At 40.3% G+C, this 22463-nt stretch overlaps 2 protein-coding genes and 1 long non-coding RNA gene across 4 annotated transcripts; 1 reads left to right on the top strand and 2 right to left on the bottom strand.

Annotated features, from left to right (window-relative positions):
• Positions 1 to 1617: 1617 nt before the first annotated feature.
• Positions 1618 to 18772, bottom strand: TK2 (thymidine kinase 2). Its single transcript, XM_030025167.2, has 10 exons — positions 18466 to 18772; positions 17552 to 17589; positions 16578 to 16652; positions 15097 to 15150; positions 13433 to 13522; positions 11909 to 11982; positions 6223 to 6311; positions 5835 to 5914; positions 4465 to 4545; positions 1618 to 4063 (listed from the first exon to the last, which is right to left on the bottom strand). The coding sequence occupies exons 1-10, from the start codon at positions 18770 to 18772 to the stop codon at positions 3965 to 3967; spliced, it is 987 nt and encodes a 328-aa protein (XP_029881027.2). The 3' UTR covers positions 1618 to 3964.
• On the bottom strand, positions 7941 to 9853 carry LOC121233528. Its single transcript, XR_005933168.1, has 2 exons — positions 8283 to 9853; positions 7941 to 8247 (listed from the first exon to the last, which is right to left on the bottom strand). It is a non-coding gene; the product is annotated as an uncharacterized LOC121233528 (long non-coding RNA).
• On the top strand, positions 18717 to 21797 carry LOC115346497 (chemokine-like factor). 2 transcript variants are annotated; one of them, XR_003925147.2, is made up of 5 exons: positions 18717 to 18839; positions 18948 to 19106; positions 19697 to 19792; positions 20081 to 20202; positions 21399 to 21797. XR_003925147.2 is itself a non-coding variant. In XM_030026581.2 (4 exons), the coding sequence occupies exons 1-4, from the start codon at positions 18771 to 18773 to the stop codon at positions 21501 to 21503; spliced, it is 429 nt and encodes a 142-aa protein (XP_029882441.1). In that variant the 5' UTR covers positions 18717 to 18770; the 3' UTR covers positions 21504 to 21797. The 2 variants fall into 2 exon arrangements, 1 of the variants encoding a protein (XP_029882441.1); XM_030026581.2 differs by lacking the exon at positions 20081 to 20202.
• The last annotated feature ends 666 nt before the right edge of the window (positions 21798 to 22463 follow it).

Consider the following 22463-nt stretch of genomic DNA (forward strand, 5'->3'; position numbering starts at 1 on the left):
GATTAAATCCCACAAGGCTCCTTTTCACAGCATTAAATAGTAAAAAACTGAAATTAGGATTGGGATGGAATATAGTGACGTCTGCAGAGCAGCGTACTCACAGTGGAAGTCCTAACAGCTCAATACTTTTTGTGGTGTATGTGAGGGAGGAAGGTATCACTATTACCAAGCAGAGGGCTCTAGGGTATAGCAGAGGCTTCAACATAAAGCCTTCTGGCATAAAAATAAATAAAGCCAAGTAGTATGTATGCAATACACAGGTAACAAACTGAGATCCTCTATTCTGTCACTCTCCTTATCAAACCCCTGTATGCATTCAGACAGAGATCACTCTTGCAGGTGTATGTTTACACAACACTTAGCAAAATGGTGCCGTGATCCTGGTACAACACAAATAATTATCACATGCCAGCCTCTCAAAAAAAAAAAAAAAAAAAAAAGATAAATGATCAATTAAAAAACTGATCTGGACTAGTCAGAAGACTACACTTCTCTTATGTAGGAATTAATCTACCACTAGTTTTGTTCTGAAACTGCAAACTTTTCATTTTCAAAAAAAGCTCACAACTTTGTCAACCCCCTCAAATGCTGGGGGGGAAATAAACCACCACCATAGTTCTCACCTGACTTTATCGTGCTTTAGAAATACACAATGTTTACTTAAACCTCCATACACTACAGGAAGGACTGGATTCTCCAAGTCATGAAACAGGACAGTAACATGCCATTACTCAGGAGAGGGACAAGAGAGCTTCGGGTCTGAGTCTTTTCATAGCAACTGATGGCAGAATACCCAGCGCTTCCTACAGTCTCCACAGGAGGAAGTGCACTGAAGAGAGATGCTGGATTATTTCCTGGTGTTGGCAGTAGTTCTGTGTGCTAATTACACTGGTGAAAACAATTTTCAAGGTTTCTTAAGACGTACAGTTTTGGACAGTCACTTCTGAAATGTTTAATCAAACAAGGAAAATCTCCTAAACATGCTTCCCGTGTTAAAACAAAGTACACAAAAGGCCAGGCTAAGAGAACACAACTATTAAATGTGTTCATTTTTGCCAGTCTCTCTATCTTACTTCAAATCAATTTATATGCTGCTCCCAGATGTTACTGATTTGCTAAGATACCTTGACCAGGACAAAGTAAATACAAAGTCTGCAGAAGACATCTATTCAGACTAAGTATGTAATAAAGAAAAGGCAATACAGGAGGAGATAATCACTTTTTACACATATTGTGGTTACGATGTGGAACTCACTGTGGCAAAAGTAATTAAAACCCACTATTCTTACTCATCTCATGTACTCCTACAATATACTGCAGAATAGCCAAAATGCATGCAAAAACAGTTACGTGTGGTTCAGTCTACAAGTATAGGCTACATCCACCTTACAGACCAAATCTTAGAAGCCAAGAGAAGTGCAGCTTGTTTGTATTATCCATTCTACTGGTACCGATTTTCAGTCTGCCTACAGAAATGAGTACTTCCTATAGTATTTTGCAACTTGCTACCCGATCACTGCTGCTTAGACAGTCATAAAAGAAACAAAATATATGTCAGACTAATGCCGATTCCTCCCCTCATCAACTGAGAGATTTCAAGAAACAAAAGCCAATAAATTCCAGGCTTAAAACCAGATATTTATGATTACTGCAGTATTTTTATCTACACATCTATAGCAGACTGCAAACATTTTACATTTATGACACATATCAAGCAACCTGTTTGGTTTTGTTCCCGGTCTTCATCAAATACCCCAATCTTCCTGTATATGCAAACCTATACATGAAAATCAATAAATAGCAAAACATAAAATAAACATGCTCTCTGTAGCCATCACATCTGTCATTTTTAATAAATAAGTTATATAAATGATTCCTTTATATTTCATTACAATTATGAGTATCAATAACCTCCATGCAAACTACTTTTTTTTATATAATAGGGGGGAGGCAAATCTGACCAAAAAGCATAAATTTTGTTCAAAAGCTGAAAGATAACAGTGAGATTCTTTGTAAGATTCTCTGTACAAAACAACTAAGTGATATTTTCTGGACTGTCTGCAAAATATACATCCTTGGCTTCTACAACCCATAATGAAATTAGAATTAAGAACAAACTGCAGATGACGGAACTTCAAATTTATAGAACTATTTCTTTAGAAATAGTTCCTTTGGTCTCTTACAGAAGAAAAAATTTTGAAGTTGAACAGAAGGTTTCAAGAATGACTACTATCGCCCTACAAATAAGCTTCAATAAGTAAGATAATTACTTAACACAAAGTCTTATTTTTAAGCTAGAATTCTAAAGATTTACAACAGAACAACAGAATGGCAATATTGGGTTCACAAGCTTTAGTATACTAATGTAGTACTTCACTAGGAAATGCTCTCTCAGTGCACTGATTATTTTTCAGTTGTACGGATTTAAAAAACAAAAAAATCCCACTAGATAGAAATGACAAGAAATGAACTCCATTTCCTGACTTGGAAAACGGTGCAGTCATTTCAATACAATGATTTTTAGGCATACCACAAAATGAGATACCACAAAACTACAACATAAAAGCAGTGAAGTGATCTCCAGAAGTAATACCATCAGATACTGTTCACAATCAGGTAGAATATGGAAAAGCGGAGTAACTGAAAATTTATATCCTCCAGCAAGTTACAGACAAATGTCTGTAATAAGTGATCAAAGTTCTGTAGTCATGGACATCTGCCATTTTTAGGAGCATTCACTACAAAGCTGACAGATGCTCAACTATATTAATATAAGTGTGTTTTAAAGCACTGTTAACCTTGCTTGCTCCAATTAAACCAACCAAAACTTTTATGGAAAAAAAAAAATTATATAGTGTACTTCAAGAATCATTCCCCTCAAATTAAACAGAAAAAGTAATGTGAAAACAGTCAGAACTGCTGCATTAGAAGGATTATCTTGAAGACAACGCTCAGAGGGTAAAGCAGAAATTAAGGGCAACTCAACACTTTAGCAAACAAGTGCAAGAATGAAACCCCCACTATTTTACTCTACTTTCCAAGTACCTGTAAGTCACAATGAACTAATGAAGATATAAAGGCAAAGAACCATCTGTATTTTTCTTTATAAAAAAAAAAAGTACAATCAAAGAATCCAAAATAGTTAAGAAATGAATTAATTCTAGGGGGTTTTATAACCATTTGAAAGGAACAACAAATATAGTTCTGTGCACCCTGTATTTTCACTAATCCTCAACTCAGCCATAGCAGGGCCGGTGACTTCATGAACACTAGACAGAAATAAGCCCTTTTAAAAACCTAGCTTAAAAAAAAGCCTCAGAGCCATTCTGCCATCACTTAGAAAAAACGTTATTCTTTTTTTGACACTGAATTCAGTGGGACTATACTAGTGCATAGTTATCTTCAGAACTACAGCTATACTGTGATTTCATGTAAAGCAGAAGAAACTTACTAAATTCAATGAAACTGCACTAGTGTAGGTAGGATTAGAGTAAGACCTCCTGTTTCAACCTGGTAAGACCTACTTAACAAAGCTACTTTGACTTGATGCACTTCATTTGCTTCCTCTAATAATAATAAAAAAGGACATCCCACCTCCTGTATGGAACTATTTCTTTCAAATTACAAAAATAGGATTGTCTTTGGGGAAAAAAAAAAAAAAAGAAACTTAGGTTACTTACAGGAAGCAGCAGTGAAGTGGGAAATGGGAGAAATAGCTGTATTTTAGCTGAATAGAATTGACACAGTGAAGCTGATGGAGAAGTTAAAAACGTGAAAGGGAATTGGCTTATATTCTATTTATGACTTGTATCTGAACATTTCATAGCAGTAAGTCCACAACATTCTACAAAGCACAATTCAAAAGCAAAACCAGTTATATTTAGAAATATTAAAAATACTCAATATTGCCCCCAAATCAGACTTCATAAACATGTTTTCTTTAAAATACAACCACTGCAGCCTTCTACAAATGGTGTTGCATATTATATGGAGTTAGTATTTGGTCCCGGTTTTCTTCATACTTTTCTATCATTTTCTGCATGTCATGGTCGGCTCCAATAACCTTAAAAAGAAGAGCATGAACTTTAGAAATGATTGACACCATAAAACACAGTTGCTTTTGAGCAGAATAGAACAGGACTACCACTGAAGCCAAACCAATACACTCCTAGAGATCTGTCCAATTAGCTTTCTGTTCAGAATTTGGCATTCATTGAAAAGCCACATGTCTGATCCTGCAAACAATCACAGTGAACAGACCCTAAAATTCCACCAAAGAGATGTAAGATCAGACTTTTATGCTATACATTAGGGATAGCTGTAAACATTTTTCCAAGGTTTTCCTTCTCCAAAGGTTATTAGAAAAGCAGATTTATTTACTTTTATCACTAAGTAACACTCTTAATATTTGAAAAGTACAATCCTCCATATACTTAATTGGTTGTTAACTAAAATAATACTCACAAGCACTGGGCAGGAAACTTCAAACAGTGTATGTTTAATGAGCCACTCTTCGTAGAGCTGATGAATAGCTTCTAAATAGTCCTAGAAAAGAGGCATTCAAATAACACATATGCCCACAGATGAAACACACATTGCAATTTTTATACATTTGGTAAGTAGTTAAGAACTACATATAAAAGCCAGCATCAGATATTTCCACTAACAAAAATAAAAAGCATCAGAAGGTTTCTGAGAAAAATTAATTCCCAGTGTAAGGTTTTACTCCATGAAGAACCTCAAAGACACAGCTTACAGGAGCACAGGGCTCTCAGCTCCTTTTAAGATCAAGAACCATGCTACTCTCCCATAAGTGTTAATGTGGCTCAAGATTTTACAGAGAAAAATACAACAAAGAGAAGTAAGGACAAAAGGCAAGACTGCAAAGAATATGTATTGAAGGCACTCTGTGTCAATACACTTTCCTAAAATTCCGAGTTCACTTTCTCCTAACTCTGACTCAATTTCCTCTAAAAGCACTTCTGCCTGTCATCAACTATCAGGTTTTTTTTTTTTTCCACAGAGACCACTTAACATTTTTCATTCATAATTGCTCCCCCCAACCCTCAGTAGAGCTGCAAAGTAACACAATGTCTCTTCAAATCCATTATATGGAGGATTTATTCTCCAAGGCAAAATTCCACATGGCCCAAAATTTAACTCTTTCATGTATCTTCAACTGACAATGTCTTCTATTGAACTACCCAACACTAGAGATACCCTTGTAGTTAGTATACAGTATGTCTTCTGTAACTACATTTATTTCTGGTTAGGCTTTCTTTAGGAGAAAACTCTAATGAAAGTCCATTCTGTAAACTGTGACACAGAAAGTGATCATTCAGTTACTACAGTTTATCTTTAAGCAGATTCCCACACTAACAATTTTCAAGAAGTTGCGGCTTTTCAGACACAAGCAGAGACACTTTTCACGCATAAACATCCCAGCAACAGCAGACAACAGAAAGTGCCCGCATAAATCTTCAGCACCTGCATGCACAGGTATTTGTGCTTCAACTGGGTCCTTTTATGCCATTTAATGATACAAAAGCAATTGCCTTTTTACATCTTAGAGAAGATTAACAGTTGATTAATACTCCACCTGAACAGTCAGCTATAGTACACTGATTACTAAAACATAACACTTGGGCAAGTCAGTGTGCATGACAGATCATTTTTTTAAATAAATCAAAATTAAATACTGAAGTTTTAGTTTGCAGTGGAAACAGCCGCACCACATTTTGGCAATACACTCAGGATATGATTTTAGTATTTAGATTGGAATCATTATGTTTTTAAAGCTCATTGTAACCATATATATTGAAGGAACTGCTTACCAGAGGAATGATCTTTTCCTCTTCTCTGCATCTTCTCTTTAACCTCTCATAACAAACTTCAGGAGAAGTCTGAAGATAAACTGTCATAACAAAAATTGTAATAGTTATGTTCAAGGATCAGCTTTAAAAGCAAAGAGGAAACTTACTTCACAAACTATAGAAGGAAAGAATCCTGACTTAGGTACCACCACTGAACCTCCTCTTTGGTGTTACTGTTAATCAATCCATGAACCATCCATGAATTCATGCTGTCTGATGCTAAACAATGCAACCACCGTTATACTGAATAATGTGATTATTTATGACCCATGAAACAAGAACTGTTTTTTCTCCAAGTAAGGAAACCCACCCAACAAACATGGCCCTCCAGATCCCATCAAAATTTTACCTATCAAATCAACTGAAACATCAGTGTTGTTCTGGATCCAGTCAAACCATTCAGTTAGGACAACATAATCCACTTCTGGCATTTTTCCGCTGAATAAACATAAAAGTCATCACTCACTGAACAGCATGCACAGATCAATTCTAAACTCGTATTTTTTTGACCTGACTAGAATTACTCCCAGTTTACTCCAGCATATGTGAAATGAAAAAAAGACCAATATTATGCCCACCCAAATTGAAGGCCTCATAAAGCATTGTTTATACAGTAGAAAGACCAAATATTTTTCTTAAAAAAAAACCAACCAAACACAAAGTTCCTATTATTAACAGTTACAAGCTATTTTCCCCATTACAGTTAAGAAATAATTACTTAGTGACTAAGAAGAAAAACATTACCACATTGACATTTATACAATAACAACAAATTAGCGTCAATGGTATTTATTGCTCAGGTTCTTTATATCAGGTTCATTTCAAATATATCTGAACTACTGCACTGCATGTCACCAGAAAGGCTTAATTTACTAGGCAGCAATGACAATTCATTACAGAAGCCATAGTAAAGAGCAGTGAAAAAATAATGACACTGAGTAAGTAAAAATTACTCCCACTGTAAGAAATATTTGTGGAAGGAGTACTGAAATATTCAACATGCTTAATTTGAACTCTGTATTCAGAGAGCACAGACAATATTGGAGAAAACTGTCCCAAAGTTATCTCAGTAAGAATAATAAAATATCAAACAACTCATGTAAAAGGGAGTCTATAGAGGACGTACTAAGAATCACATATTATGTTTTTACTAGTATTGGAATCTTCACTTATTATCATATTCCTAAATAGTCAAATATTACTAGTTTTACATTATTCTGTCTTCAAAACTGGTGATAGTAACACATACTCCACGCTCTTTCCTAAATGCTTCTGCAACTGAAACATAAAAAAAGAGATAGGGTCAAGAGGCTCCTGTCCTCTCTAGCTGAATGATTAAGTCCAGCTGCAACATTTTAAGTAGTGCTGAAGGAAAGATTCCACAGATTTCTAAACCATTCTCCTGGCAATGTGCTTTGATCACTGGCAAAACTGAGTAAAGATAATCCAGAAATATATTTCTGCTTAAGTATGCAAGAAAGCAAAACCCATATTTGTACTACCTCCCTTCTTTATCTGCCATCCAGCTGAATACCTTGCCTCCCAAAGCACCCAAGAAATGGGCTAACACAATTCACCACTATTCTTCTAATATATCAATTATATACGTTTCTGGGAAGCAGGCATATACATAAGCCAAATACTGATTCTGCTACTTTTCTCCAAGATATATGGGGAAAACAGGAAGGTCAAAAGGAATTAGAAATACGAAAAAGCTCCACTATTCTTACCCTAAAAGTCAGATACATCCAGGTCAATTCTGCATTGACCTGCCCTGCAGACAACATGCCTTTGCCTCCCACACTGCCCGCATCAGTGGAGTCCCCTGGATAATCCTGTGAGGATTCTGGATCAGGCTCAAGATCCATAAAGATACAGGTAACGTAGGAGGCACAAAAGGATGTTTTCATTTCCAAAGTTTGCTGACACTTGACTCCTACCAAGTCAAGTTTTTACTGCAAAAGTTAAACATGAATGGAATGAGCTTTCTATCATAAATAACTATGAATTCAAATGGGACAAAGTGAATTACTACTGCTTACCCTATAACATATCATGCATACTCACGTGCACTCATTTAAAATTCTTCTACAGTTTTACACCTAACATGAGCGTGTCTTTCAGTGCTAAACTCAGATGTGCAATCGCAGTAAGAACTTGGACACTCATCCATATCTCTGCATGCTGGAGAAGCTCACAACAATTGCTCAGAATTTAAGCCTTCCATCATCATCGTAAATCTTACTCTATTTCTCTCTCTGGGAAAAAGCCTGCAACGCCAAAACACAAATACTGAGTGACATTGGATCAAAGAAGAGCTGGTATTCCTGATATTCCCACAGCTCTTCATCCCTTGCTTAAACTAATCATTCTCCTAAAGGAGAAGGGCTTGTGTAGACTAGAGATAACAAGGGATTCTTCTCCACCTTTAAGACTGGGACCCTAAGCAATACCTTCTCTTGCAGAAAAGAAAACAGAAAATAACCTCTGCTCTTTGCAGCATGCTTGCCCCAGTCTGAGTCTTATTTTGAATAAAATTTTTACTTCACTTTTACATACTTTTAATGGGACAACGCCTTCCATACAGCTATTTAACAACCCCTTTGCTGAAGATACCTGTTGAATAACTTGAGCCTGAGGGGGTTTTTTGATAACATTTTCAGGAAAGTTTAAAGATATGTCAGGTTAGTTTTGTTTTCCAGACCTTTCATCAGACAGGCATCGTTCAATTTCCACAACGGGCAACCTCTCCTGTGTTCTCTGCGTGATTTCCACATGTTGACTAACCTACATAAAAATTAGCATCACTCCCCTACAGAGACAGGAGGTTCCTTCTAGGAAATAGTAACAAGGAAGGAAAAAGCCTCTGGAAGATACAAAGGAATTTTCCTTTGCAAAGTCCATTTAGTTAAAGAATGATTTTTAAAATTTTCATGCAGCAGTTGAACATAAAGCACAGCATGGGAAGCAATCGTTTTAAGTTATAAGGCCTTTCCCTTGCCACAGGGCACTACTATCCTCCTACATAAAAGCATCAAGTGTAAAGTTTGCATTTTCTCTTTGTTCCACTGATGGCTAAGACACCATCTTCTAATTTTTAGCCCTTAACATATCCACAGCCTTTTTGTATCTAATTATTCTTTTCTTACTATAGTCTTGCAATTTCAATAACTCCCATTTTTTATGTTTGCACCCGGTGTGTCTGTAGGTGACGTATGTATTCTCCCAACCTTTCTATAAAAGTATGTCAAGCTGATTTTGTCTCTTTAAACAGGCCTTCCATTCTTTTGATCATGCCAGTATCTCAGCGTCACGCCTGTTTCAGTTTTAGTTCTAGTTCATGCATCATGAACAAGCAGTTATAAGTGTAAAAAGTAATGCTAAAAAGCTCTCATAAAAGCTGTGTAGAAAAGCACCAATATTTCCATCTCCCTCCTGGAAGCCCTTTGCTAGATACCTGCAAGAGTCACATTTACTCTTCTCTGGGCTATGCAATACTAGGGTTATTTTCTGATCAAGTTTTATTTATCTATAAATATATAAAAAGATACATATATTTCTGCTTTTTGACTTACAATCTTTCCTCTTCAAATGGAAATGTCTGTTGTCAGTTCAACTGAATGACAGAATTTATCAGCATACTCTCACCCTTGGTACCAAAGCATCAATCCAAAGGCTGATCCAACAGGAGTAACCTCCTTCCAGCCTGATAACGTGCCCTTTCAGTATCTCCTTTCAATGGGATTTCCTATCACATTACAACACCAGCTTCTGCACTTATGAATAATCATTCATGCAAGTCTCCCAAAACCTCCTTGATAATATGTGACTTCAATTCAGATCGATGAGAATGCCTTTGTTCGGGGGGGGACGGGGGGACAGGGATGGGGGGACGGGGGACGGGACTTTACAAAACACAATTACTAGATTAGTCTAACATGATGTGTTGTTGGTTGCTGACTTTAACTTTTGTCCAAAGCTTTAGTTATTCTTAACTAATATTATTATTAACTAATTTAGTTATTCTTTCCTTCCTCATTTGTTCTGAAGTTGTGCTAAATACTGAAGCAGATGAACAAACCTGCAGTTACTAAGATGACTTTCCTTGCACCCTAATATGGGCTCTGCAGTAGTTGTTTTAAGTCACAGGGGTACTGCCTCTATATTACAATACTTTCTCCTAGTCTGAGATTTCACATGCTTTCATGACCCTCAAGTGGTCTTTGTTTCTACTATAGTTGTTACTACTATTTCCATACTCCCATTATCATCCTGTCTTTTCTTAGATGCAGTTTTCTTTCCTGTACAGACGTAAGTTTTAGTTTTTGAGACAAGTCTAGATGATCTTTAAAGAACTACAACACATAGGATAGGGCAGTGATTAAACAACATGGAGTAAAGCTATAGAACTGCTTGCCATAGGATGTCCTGGAAACTAGAGGTTTACACAAACTTAGGGGAAAACTGGACAGGCTCATGGAAAATACATGCCCTCTGGGTTACTAAATACAGAGAAACCGCTGCTGAACAAGGAAGTCCCTAAACTGTGAGTTACTGGATATACTCAGAAATCACCATAAATGCTAACCCTGTTCTCGCACTCTTTTCAAGTACTTTTGGCCATCACTGGAGACAGGATATACGGGAGGACAGATTTATTTATTTTTCTAATGTGACTCAAAATGGCTATTTTCACGTAGCCCCAATTTTTCGTTGTTTTATTTATAATCCTTTTATAAACCCTTGTATCATATTTTGGTTTGTTATTGGTAGCATCAGCTGGCTTCTAGCTTGCTGTAACAAAACAAGGCAAATGCCTTCTGTCCAACATTAAAAAGTGCTGAAGCCACAAAACATCTTAGATGCCCTTAAAAATGTTATTACAAAATTAATACATAGAGTTGACAAAAGCAAATAGCCTCATAGCAACAAAGTTCTCAGTCTTTGGGACAAAAGCACTTTGTCTACAATGGGGAAAAAAAAAAAGTCAATAATTAAAAACAAGAAAGACATTCCAGTACATTTCCACTGTATGCAGACTGAGATAAGTAATGTCTCTTTCTGTTTGCCTCGCATCTTACTGTGTCTCTCCCAACTTTCAGAGCAGTTCCAGTAACAGCCTAAGAGCTTATGTAGCATGGATGCCATCTTGTGGCACGCAGCCATTCTCCCTGCAGACAGGGGCAAGAAACTGGTTTTGTCCCTTAAGACCACTGAAAAATCCATTAAACAACAATCTGTTACACACACTTCTCAATAGAAGGTCAGCATTCAAAACAAAAAAAAAAATCAGCACTGATTACTGCACTATTTTAGTTAGTATGGGATGGGCAAGTTATACATCAGCCAGGTAATAAATGCTTTTTCTATTTCAGGCCACAATCTTATCCCCCAGAACGAAATAACCCAGGTTAGACCTGACTGCTCTACCCCTGGCCCAAGCACACCTGGAGGTGGGGATCTGATTCAGAAAGTGACATTTAGAGACAAACAGCTCTTGTTCTTTCTTTACTTACTAGCCTACGAAGGTTTGCAGTCTATTTTGTTCATATGAATCCTGATTCTGAGCAACTGCATGTGACTCGAGTTCCTGCTTGTCAGTCAAGTTCACGCTTGCAAGAAATGCCAATCCTGGATGCAAGGTTGGATAACGCTATCTAGCTCTCTCCCTCCTAGTCTTATTCTTTATATCCTCATGATTTTTTACCTGTTCAGTATGTGTTTGCTTTGATTTAAGCAAGACTTTTGTATTCAGCTGGAGAGCAGATAACTTCAATAAATGGTGTTCTAAATAATAAGATGTTCTAAATAGACAAGAGCGCTTCTGAAAAAGGTTCTCACCTGGCCCATGTCCTACAGGTTTTATTCTACCAGTGGGCAGCACGTCCCATACAAAACACACTGCCACTCCAACACAGAACTGACAGATTTCATAGACCACTAACATCCAAATTACCAAAGAAATCATCAGTTGATTATATTTTTTTAAAATCTAATTAAGCCAAGAAAGTAAAGTAGAAAACCATATAGCATACCTTCGATACAGATTTTCTACAAAAATGTATTTTGCACTGTGAATTGATCGCTCCATCATTCTTATGGGGGAAATCTACAAAAGAAAACTTGACAGTCACTTTTCAGCATGTTTGTTTCTTTTCAAGCTCATATTGCACATCATGTCCTTTACATTATGAAATACATTAACATTTTCAGTTCTTTCAGATCTTGTGATAAAAAGAACAACCCTAATCTTACTTATGGTCACTGCATTATTAAACACCTACATAACTAATCTGTTTTTCATACACAAGTTTCAAAGGTAACTGCAAAAGCATTCAGCTGAGCACCTGAAGTTAACCAGCGATACAAAAAAGCAGCAATCCACTTAGGATTTGCAGAGCAACAGGAACTTCCACCTTCAGGTGTGTCACTGTGTCAACAGCACAGGCCTAACATCAGAAAAACTATAACAAGAACACAGAACTTTTTAAAGAAATAATTACAACTGACAAAGCACTGGCCTTAGCCAGTCGTGCATGTGTTCAAACAGCACTTCATTTTGGAAATGAGAGATTCTCTGACGCTCTCTGGCCCCTGCAGAGCACGGCAACCATGGCAGAGCTCTTTCCAACCAGGTATTCTGCACTTTAATGACCATGGAAGCAACAATTGCTCCAGCAAGGCGCAACTGACAGCAAAGCACAGATTGAAACGCAGGGCGATCCTCAGGAATTTTTGAATGAACGTTTTCTGCAACAGAATGAGATTTCTATTATCTTGAAAAAAACACCTCTTCCAAAAAGCTAATGATTGTATGTGCGGTATCCCTATCATATGTGGTACTTCTGAAAGTTTGCCCTGACACAAACTCAGAAAATATAATGCAAGAACAATCATTAAGATACAGGCATGCCACATAAGATCAGATCTTGTAATCAGGCAATGGAGGACTTAGCACAGAATGTAACAACAGGTGTTTGACGGAAAGAAAAATGAACAGGTCCTGATAAAAAGGTAGAGCATGCGAATCGATACAGGAAAAGAAAAAATGAGAAGGAAAAAAAGGATGCAAACCATCTGAAAAAAAGCAGTAGAAATTTTAGTGGAAGTATTTTGGACAAACACAAAAAGCAATGGCTAAACTTGTGCTAGAGAGCATGGAGCAGCAGAATGAATACTAACACCATCTTCAAGATTACCTAATGTTTGCCAAAGATTTGAAATAGCTAAATTTATATCGAGACCAATTACAGACAAGTCACTGATGCGTGGTGAGGAAGAGATTTGTGCAAGTCTAGCTCGTAAGGGTGGTGCAAAAAAAGCAGTATTAGTTTGGGGGAAGTAAAAGTTCTGAGCAGGTAGGAAGCAGACGTTTCGCCCCTGGAGCACAAGTTGAGCATATCAACAATGTCTCTGCACCACAAAAATTCACACTCACTGCAGGAACAAAGAAGGAACGTGAACAGCATCTTAACTTTTGGATACGAGGTTAAAAACATTTATTACTTATAACTGCATCTAACTCCTTTTCAAATTAAAAGAAAAATATGTTTATTTACCATTGGTCTGGTATGCTGCTCCAGCATTGTAAGCTGTATGTAAGTCTGTAATGTTATCCCCCATCTTGATGCATCTTGGTACATTAAGCCCTGGGGTTAGAGACAGAAGCGAGACAGACAGACATTTCAGTTCGGTCAAAGAGCAAAAAAAGTGAAGTTGGGTATTTTGTAAGCTTTTGCACTACAACAGAATTACTAAAAGTAGTGCACTAAAACAGCTGACACCAGGTTTGAGAAGAATTAAAGGATCATTTGCTCTCCACAATGCAGATGTAAGAATTACAGTCCTGGTCCTTGGAGACACTTAAGTGGGGCACTTGGAGTGCTCGCTGAAGTCAACAGGAATTAGTTACTCTGCACCTGGAACAGTCAGGACCAAGGCATAGCTCATATGAGACAGTTCAAATACGTTTAATAATTAAAAAAAACTTGTCTGCTACTCTATTTTTGTGCACTGACAGACTCTCAGTACACTCAGTCCATCCAGAAATGCAAATATGGTTCCAGTAAGTATGTTCTGGGCCTCAGAAAAGGTGTCTTTTAACACAGACAACTGTTCTTCCCAAAGGATCCTCAAAGCAGTTCTCAGATCTTCCACTCTTTCTGATTGCTGCAATTCCACACACACATACAAGCAACAGTCTATCCTGCAAAGCAGAGAAAAGATCTGACTCAAAATAAAACATCGCTCAGTGTCTATTTGCTGAGGTGACAAGCTTTTAAGTCAGCAGCATGGCTTCAGTCCACAGATCTGACCTCCTCGTCTCCTTGTCCAAGATCAGAATAAGAAAGTATTCTGAAGCGCGCAGATTGCCGAGATAATGTGCGACACAGCCAAGCATGCCCCATCCCTTTACTAATAGTAAGAAAGTAAAGCATCAGCAACTCCTAGTAGGGAGAATTTACTTTTCCAGAGGACCTATGCTAGCAGTAATTACATCAAATACACGTTAGGGCACATGTGGTTTGGAGCGTATCCACACTGCTGTGTTGACAGCAAATTCCACATGAGCTTGAGTATAGGTACCCATCTCAGACAGCAATGAGATTTTTTGCAATGGAGGTGATCATACAAGCAGGGAAGACTGACATCAGAAACCACTTCAACCATCCCAGCAAAGCATTATCTGCAGATGTAGTCAGAGCCCTGACTGCTGTCTCCAAGCACAGCTGTGACAAAGGGACATACTTGTGGGGAATGGTTCCAAGAAGCGGTGACTACCCAAAAGACAACAGAGGCTCTCAACACCTCACAGGACTGAATTTTCCGTATCTTCAGCAGTCAAACAATATTAACCGATCAGATGCACCTCTCACTTTCTGAGCTAATTTAATAGCAAAGACATTCCTTCCTTCTTTGAAATAAGCATAAGTAGATTTAGAAACAACCGTCACACTCAGGGCTTACCTTTCCGTGAATTTCTTTAGCTCATACCCAATAAAAGGCCCAGTACTTGCTGAAACCACATTTTATATGCAATGTTTCTATTATACCCATGTCTTAATCACAGTAAAAGATCTTTTGCATCATGGAGCTTTATTTTTTGCTGTATGAGATTATGACCACACTTTTGTAACAGTTTTGCTGATTGGTAAGAAGTCCTCATGCACGTAGTTCTAGAAGAACAGTAATTGTAATTGTAGAACTAATTTGTGCCACTTACCAGGATATTATGACCACGAACATTCCTCCACTTAGTCACCGGTTCTGTCAAAACCTTGTTAAAAAGAATTACTCCATGTTAAACATGTTTCAGATTCGAAATACGTAATTTGACCCTACAAGTCTACAACCACTTTTAATGAATACTCCATTCAGTAAGTCAGAGTATTCAGGACTTGCACTGGAAAGCTCACCCCTCTTCAAAAAACAGCACTGAATCCTGTAATACAAAAGGTAATAATCAACACCGTTAAAAAAATAGAGAAACATCATTATACAACATCTTTTTAGCATTTTTAAACCTCCAAAATAAAACACTGGATTGATTACCTAACAAGCCTGGATATAATTTCACTTTTTTGAGTCAAAATCAGTGCAATGTAAGGGCAAGAATGGCTTAGCTGAGCACTGACTGCATTTCAATGACCTGCTCATTCCCTCACAAATTAACACTTCTCAGCAAAGGAAGAGAGGATCAGAACGCTATCATATTACTTTTCATTTTATTTTTGTGATCTAACAAACAAAATGTATTCAAAACTTTTACGAAATTAATCAGAAAAGCTTCTACCCTGAATAAGTAAAATCGCAAGCGACTTATCTGGTTCAAACAGGGTCTAAAACTCCAACAACACTGTAGAGCCAGGCCTAAAAGAATCTGATAAGCCTGGGAAGTTAACTAGCTTTTAAAAAATGTTGCACTATATGCAAATTAAAGTTTGCTATCCTTTGAGTTAGTAGTTACTTACTCCATAAGGATCATTCCTGTTACCAAAATAACATTACCAAATAACATCTGGCAACGCAGCATTTCCATGAGGAATCCTGAGACTTATTATCAAATGTGTTTCCAGATCTGCCAGGAAAAGTATTAATATCTGACGTACACAAAAGCAATTGGTCACTGAGGTTTGACCTTGATTTTGTTTAAAATACAGTAAGCCTACCCTTTCCCTAATCTTGTTCTAAGCAATATGAAATCGAATACCATCACGGTCTAAGAAATCCCCAGAAAAAATTCTAACAGATTTTTCATTTTTTAAAAAAGCCATCCATTTACTGGGATCTCAGTTACATGACATCGGTATTTTTACATCATTATTTCTTTGTCTCGACTTTGCTTATTACAAGATATATCTAAGATTTAAGTGACATGAAAGAGCAAACGAGCATGCCCAAACATGCCCAATCCACGTGGGTTGCAGTTATTTTACAGAGGTACAAACTCTAATCCACAGGCTTTACTGATATTTTGGCATCCAGTGCTATATTACATATGATCTAAATCTCTCTTCTACAATTTGAATATAAATGGGGGGGGGTGCTAAACATGTGCACCAATAAGGGCACTGGCTCACAACCTGCTGCTCCTTTCTCATTAGCCTAAGAAAGGACAACACTTCAAAAGTTAACTGCCAATTCTGTCAAGACAAGCAACTGCCGAATGATGTAAATAAAGACAAAGAAATGTACATCCAGTACCTCAATGCTGGTAGTTTGTGCAAAATAATCCAGGCATGTTGTTTTTCCACTTGCAATGTTCCCCTCTATACATATCTGCAGAAAAACAGTATCACCTTTAAAAATCATGCTATCACACAGTAGTGAACGGCCGATGTAAAAATATACTCTTTCCATATCAAACATACTATTTCCTTATAATGTAAATAGATTAGTTTATAGGAAGACATTGGGGATCAGTTTGGATTTTGTGACTCCCCGCAGACCACCTGACATACATATACCAACTGTCTCTTTACCAGGCAAGGGGCAACCTTACTTTCTGGTACCCCCTGCAGAGTCAGCAGCCTGCCAGTGCTTCCAGATTCCCACCCCCTTCCCGCGGCCCCCACGCATTTCAGAGGGTCACCTGCTGTGCTGCTGCTCCTCCACCCTGTCTGCCACAACTCACCTCAGAGACTTCAACTTAACTTTCTACTTCAAATAAAGGCCAACTGAAGTAGTAATTTCAGTATCCATTAAATAGATAGCTTAAACATTAAGATGCATTAGATTTTTATTTTCAGAAACCTGCACAGTTACAGTAAAAGAATTTTGTTTCAGCTGTCTTAAAATAATTTATAGCTTAAAGTAATTAGATTCCAAATAAAAAAAAAAAACAAAAACAAACCCGACCTTCACAGGCAGGGCTGTGTAGGGCAACTCCAATGCTACACACGCAACACTGACCCCAGACTGACGCTTGTCCCTACACAATACCATGCGTTTGCACAAATCCCTCACGGCTTTGTTGTGATTTACAGAACTTGGTAAGTGTGGGTTTGCACCGAATTAAGACCCAGTAAGGGACCCCCCACCTGACCACCACTCCCCACCTGACCACCACTCAGTAAAACAGCCCCATCCAAAGGCTGCCAATATACACACATTCAGATTATAACAACATTAGAGCTTGCACATTTTATACAGTTTTCTGAACAAATGCAAATACTTACAACTGTCTTTCTATCACCTTCTTTTATCAGATGTTTATCTAGAATGGAAATAAACAGGAGTTACAACCAAGGAGGTCTTCCTAACTTACAGTTGTACTGAGCCTCTTAAGGTGAGCCCCTCCATGAAGTTTTTAGGTTCTCTATTGCTCAATAATGTATTTGCTAAATTACCAATATTTAAGGTTTTATGTAATCATTGGGTCACGTAACAGACACGCCGTGGCATACACTGACACAGTTTTAGCCCAAGTTCTCCATTCTCCTTGGCACTATGATGAGTCGAATGGTGAGCGCCTACGCTCTTTCAGCAGATTTTTGTTACGCTGACTGCTCTTCAGTTAGTTTCCACTGGGCAAAAAAATGAATTTTGGAAAGGCCAGTCGTGGTGCGACGCCCACGGACCTCACAGGCCTAGCTATAAGTCGGGTAAGGATGAAGGTTTTAGGACACCTCCGAGACAAGCGCTTGAGGTGCCGTAAATCTCAGAACTGCCCACGCAGCCCTTCCGCGAGGAACGGCGGCACCGCCACACCGCGCGCGAACAGAACGCGCCAGAGGGCACCGGCCGCCGGCTCCTCGCTCCGGTGCCGCTCGCCGCTGCCGCGCAGTTTTGGGAGGGCTCGGTTGGCAACGCTCCTTGCACACGCACAGACACACAGACAGACAGACACACACCCCCCACCGCATCCTGTTTACCGCTCGGGCAGCGCCGAAGCGGCAACGCGTGCGGGGGGGGGGGGGTGTCTGTCCGCTCCCCGGCCGCCGCTCCCGCACGTCCCCTCCTCCCTTCCCAGCGGGTTCCCACCGCTGCGCCGGGACCGCGGCGCGCACACACACACGCGCGCGCACACACACACACACACACACACACACACACACACACCCGGCCGCCTGCGAGGCCTGCCCGGACTTACAGCCGCCGGCGCCGCTCGGGCCGGGCCGGGGCCGCAGCACCAGGCCGCCCGCCGAGGAGCCCGCGGCCGCTCCGCCCGCGCACGCGGCCCCCCGCGCCGCTCCCCGCCCCCCCCCCCCCCCGCCTCGCCCGGCCGCTCGCAGCGCCGCGGCCGCCCCATGCCCTCCCAGCCTCCACATTCCCATCGCCACCGGCCCCGGCTCCGCCCCGCTTCTTCCGCCGCTGCTGCTCTTCTCCTTCCGCCCCCTCCTGGGCGCGGGCCGCCTGGCTGAGGGGAGCGGGAGAGCCCGGACCGGCCCGGCCGCCATGGCGGCTGCGGCGGTGGACAGCGGCTTCCTCCGCTCCCCGCGGGGCGCTGTGAAGATCGCCCGCGCGGTAGGCCCTGAGGGGAGCGGGCCGGGCCGGGCTCCCTCCGCTGCCGAGGGGGCGGCCCCGGCGGGGCACTAACCCCCCCCCGCCGGTGACTGTTTTCTGTCCCCTCAGGTGGTGGCGTTCGTAACGTTCCTCTGCTTCGTGGCGTCCCGCTCGGGCGGGGCGTACACCGCCCTGGCCCTCATGGAGACGGTCATCACGGCGCTGTTTTTTCTGCTGTACTTGCTAAAGCTGGACAAGAAGATGAGGTGGCTCTTCTGGCCGCTGGCGGTGAGTAGGGGCCGGCCCTCGAGGGGAGAGATGAGACCCGTTCTGCGAGTGCCCCTCCGGAGGGGCTGCCGGCCACCCCCCCGGTCGCCGCTCCCGTAAAGTTACAGACAAAAAGCAGGACTTCGCTTTTGTTGAGCCGGTTTCTCGTGACAGAGGCGACAGTGCTCTCTTGCATCGGTTCCGTAAACAGTCCCTCCGGTAATGAGCATCATTTGCTCAACTTGATAGTGCTGTACTTTTCGTCTTTCACATCACAGAGTAAAGATACGCTTTCACTTCAGCGTTAACGAGGTCTCCTCTTACCTGCCTTTTTTAAATTTATTTGCTGCTTTAGTCTGCCGAGCGCAGCCAAGTTGCATAAATTTGCCTGCCGAAAAAGAAGGTGGTAAAATGAGGAAGTTTTATCACAAACGCTCTTTCTAACATCAAACCACTGGGTGTCACTATCGGTCTTGGGTGGATATTAGTGTAATGCCATTTTCATTGTAAAAGAGCAGTTCTTAATGATGCATACAATATCGGGAGCTGTTCACGTTCTTCTTCAGGTGTGTATTTCAGAATAAATACTTTGCTTCCACTGGCTGTTTCAGGATATTTTCAACTCGGTGATTGCAGCGTTGTTCCTCCTCATTGTGTGCCTGTTTGCAATAATAATCAAGACCAACAATGGGACACTGGCTGGAGGAGTAAGTAGGAAAATTATTAACGAATTTCAGTTCTTACAGTAGCCACGATGTGAACCTCTTGGTATACTTCCATTGTGGTAAGACCACGGAAACAACTCTGTCATGGAAAAACGTATGCAGAAGTCGCAAACAAAAGTCAACACGCATTCAATGTATCTCACTAAAAAAATATAATCCTCAAATCACTAGTAATTTAAAGATATTACTAGACTTAGGAATTACTACAGAGAAGTACTAACACTGAAGACTCCTAAAGTTTAACTGAGCAACCTGCATTTGCTTCCACAGCTTGAAATTCTAGGTGGGAGAATCACTGGCTCCTTTAGGACTATCCAGTCTGATTACACTATTTAAGAAGAAATGCCTACAATCCTGCTAAAAAGAGTTGAAACTTCTTAACAGACATGCTGGTACCTCCCTCCTGATGTGTATATTATTTTTTCTGACACAAACTGAGAAATTACAGCAGTTAAAAAGGTTTTTTCAGACTATGATTGTAAGATTTTTGTGCCTTTAAGATCAAGCCAGTTTAATAGTTTAAACAACTGGTATTTTTAATTCAAGTAAAAACTTATTAACATTAATAATAAGGGGGGGGGGGCGGGAATCAGTTTTGAAAGTATTTAAGTCTTTTGAAGTACAAGATAAGCTAAAATGTGATGAGCAACCAAAAGAAAGCCAGAACTTGCCACATGGGTTTTTCGAAATCAGCTTAAGAGGCAATGAGGTAGAAAGCTGATGTTTTCGCTGGCAACGACATCCAAAGCAAAAAGGAGACTTTCTGATAAAGTGACAGGCTATGCTAGAATCTAATTTATATTCTCAACTGTGAAGTTAAGTTGGAAGCAGGAGACTAAGCAGGCAGCTTGGAAAACAAGTTCGGGCAGGACATATGACATCTTCAGTGTTGGGAGAAACAGAATTGCCCCGAGGCCTGTGCTCCTAGGGTGCAAACTGCCTGGAACTGTGGTCTCCTGAAAGAGCTTGCCTTAGCATTACTCCCACTGATCAGATAATTCCACTTTAAAACATGCTTGCATAAAAAAAAGTTGTGTGCATGTGGGATCGGGCCAAAAGGCAAGAGCAGAGTGAGTTAACTGAGCAGCTCTTTTGCCAGTCGCCGGCCTGAAGTTGTATATTTTTTAAATACTTAACGTACATTTTCTTCAATTTATTTGGAACATGTTTCTCATTCAGAGCTTCAGAGGAGAGGAGCACTGGTTTTTTTCCTGCTAGGCTCGTTTCTACAAATGTTGACTTTTCTCCAGGCTGATTAATTAGGCAGTCCTTGAAGAGACAGAAGGGTTTTCATTTAGGATAAAAGCATTGTCTAGCATAATGCAGCATTAGCTTAGCTTTCAAGGAGAACACATCATCTCCAAGGCGTCACACAAACAGCAAAAAAAGCCAGGGTGTAGACTGCTGTATGGGATTTAAATACGGATGTTACTTAATTTATCAGCTGTGTCACATCACACATAGATTTAGAAGGCCAGAAGCAAGTTAGGAAGATGTGTTTACTGCTGCTTTGAGGAACAGTAGAGGAGTAACTACAGTAGAAGATAGAGATTCTATGGGGAAAGTAACATTATTGTTATTTTTACAGGTGTTTGGTCTTGTATTGCTTGTTCTCTGTGTCGTCGATGCAGTTCTTCTTTTCCAGAAGATTAGCCTTGGTGCACCAAGAGGAAGGAATACTCCTGCAAAATAAGATTACCATTTTAGTGAAAGAGCACTTTCCTCACTGATGACCGCTTTACTGTTCCCTTTTAAAAAATTTGTATTGTCAGGTGTTCACCTTTGAATTCCCTGTGCATTTATGTACATTTTTGCAAGTATTGTTCCTAAGTTTTCTTAGGCTTACAAATGTAGTTTCAGTGTTGCAATTTCACCAGTATAAGCTTCACAGAGAATTGTCCTGTTTTTCTAAACTTAATTACATTTTTACCTGTATGAAACTTAAGTTTCAGAATTGTCTCTCTGTAATAAAAAGAAAATACAAATAGGCCTAAGTGCATTGTTTATTTATTTATTAAGAGCACTTGAAGTAAAAATTACTTGATTTAACGTACCAGTAAACTTCTTTAGGAACACGTTTTCTTCACCCTTACCTGCGGTCCTCGTGGCATAGACCAGCGTCCTGGCTGGTGACTCTCTCACGCCACGTGAATGCTTTATTGCTGTGGGATCTTTTGAGCCCCAGGTTTTTGTTTTTACGTTCCGAATAGCGCTGAAAATAACCCCACTCCTCCCTAGTGTAACGCAATCGTGACTGGGCTGCCGTGCAGTGAAGACAGTAGGTAAAATTACATCGGTGTTACAAGTAAGTCACGTTTAAGCAGCTGCGAGGACCACCGCTGCAGACGCTCCAAGGCCGAGGGTGCAGTTGTGCGCCCTCCGAATTACTCCAACTGCCCAAACCGAAGGGCAACCAACCCCCCCGATGGAAGAGGCTTTCGGGGCTGGAGAGGTGCCACGGACACGGGCGAACAAAGGCAGGGCCCACGTTGTGAGCGGGGAGCGGGTGCGTTAAAACACTTCTGCAGGTACCGAGGCGTGCACAGACCCGGGGGGCCGGCCCGGGCCGCCTCCGTTGCTGCCGGGAGCCGGGCAGGAGGCGGGCGGACCGGCGGCACAGCCGCCCCCCGGCCCTGCCTGGCGAAGGCGGAGC

Source organism: Aquila chrysaetos, chromosome 9 (genome assembly GCF_900496995.4).
Source record: "Aquila chrysaetos chrysaetos chromosome 9, bAquChr1.4, whole genome shotgun sequence".
NCBI classification, from domain to species: domain Eukaryota; kingdom Metazoa; phylum Chordata; class Aves; order Accipitriformes; family Accipitridae; genus Aquila; species Aquila chrysaetos.

Excerpts from the sequence above, each read along its gene's own strand:
- TK2 (XM_030025167.2), bottom strand. The coding sequence starts at position 18,772 with ATGGCGGCCGGGCCGGTCCGGGCTCTCCCGCTCCCCTCAGCCAGGCGG. Across the intron at positions 17,590-18,465 it reads CCCGAGCGGCGCCGGCGGCT|ATAAACATCTGATAAAAGAA; the intron begins GTAAGTCCGGGC and ends TTTCCATTCTAG. Across the intron at positions 15,151-16,577 it reads CACAAACTACCAGCATTGAG|GTTTTGACAGAACCGGTGAC; the intron begins GTACTGGATGTA and ends CTTTTTAACAAG.
- LOC115346497 (XM_030026581.2), top strand. The coding sequence starts at position 18,771 with ATGGCGGCTGCGGCGGTGGACAGCGGCTTCCTCCGCTCCCCGCGGGGC. Across the intron at positions 18,840-18,947 it reads CTGTGAAGATCGCCCGCGCG|GTGGTGGCGTTCGTAACGTT; the intron begins GTAGGCCCTGAG and ends CTGTCCCCTCAG. Across the intron at positions 19,107-19,696 it reads GGCTCTTCTGGCCGCTGGCG|GATATTTTCAACTCGGTGAT; the intron begins GTGAGTAGGGGC and ends TGGCTGTTTCAG.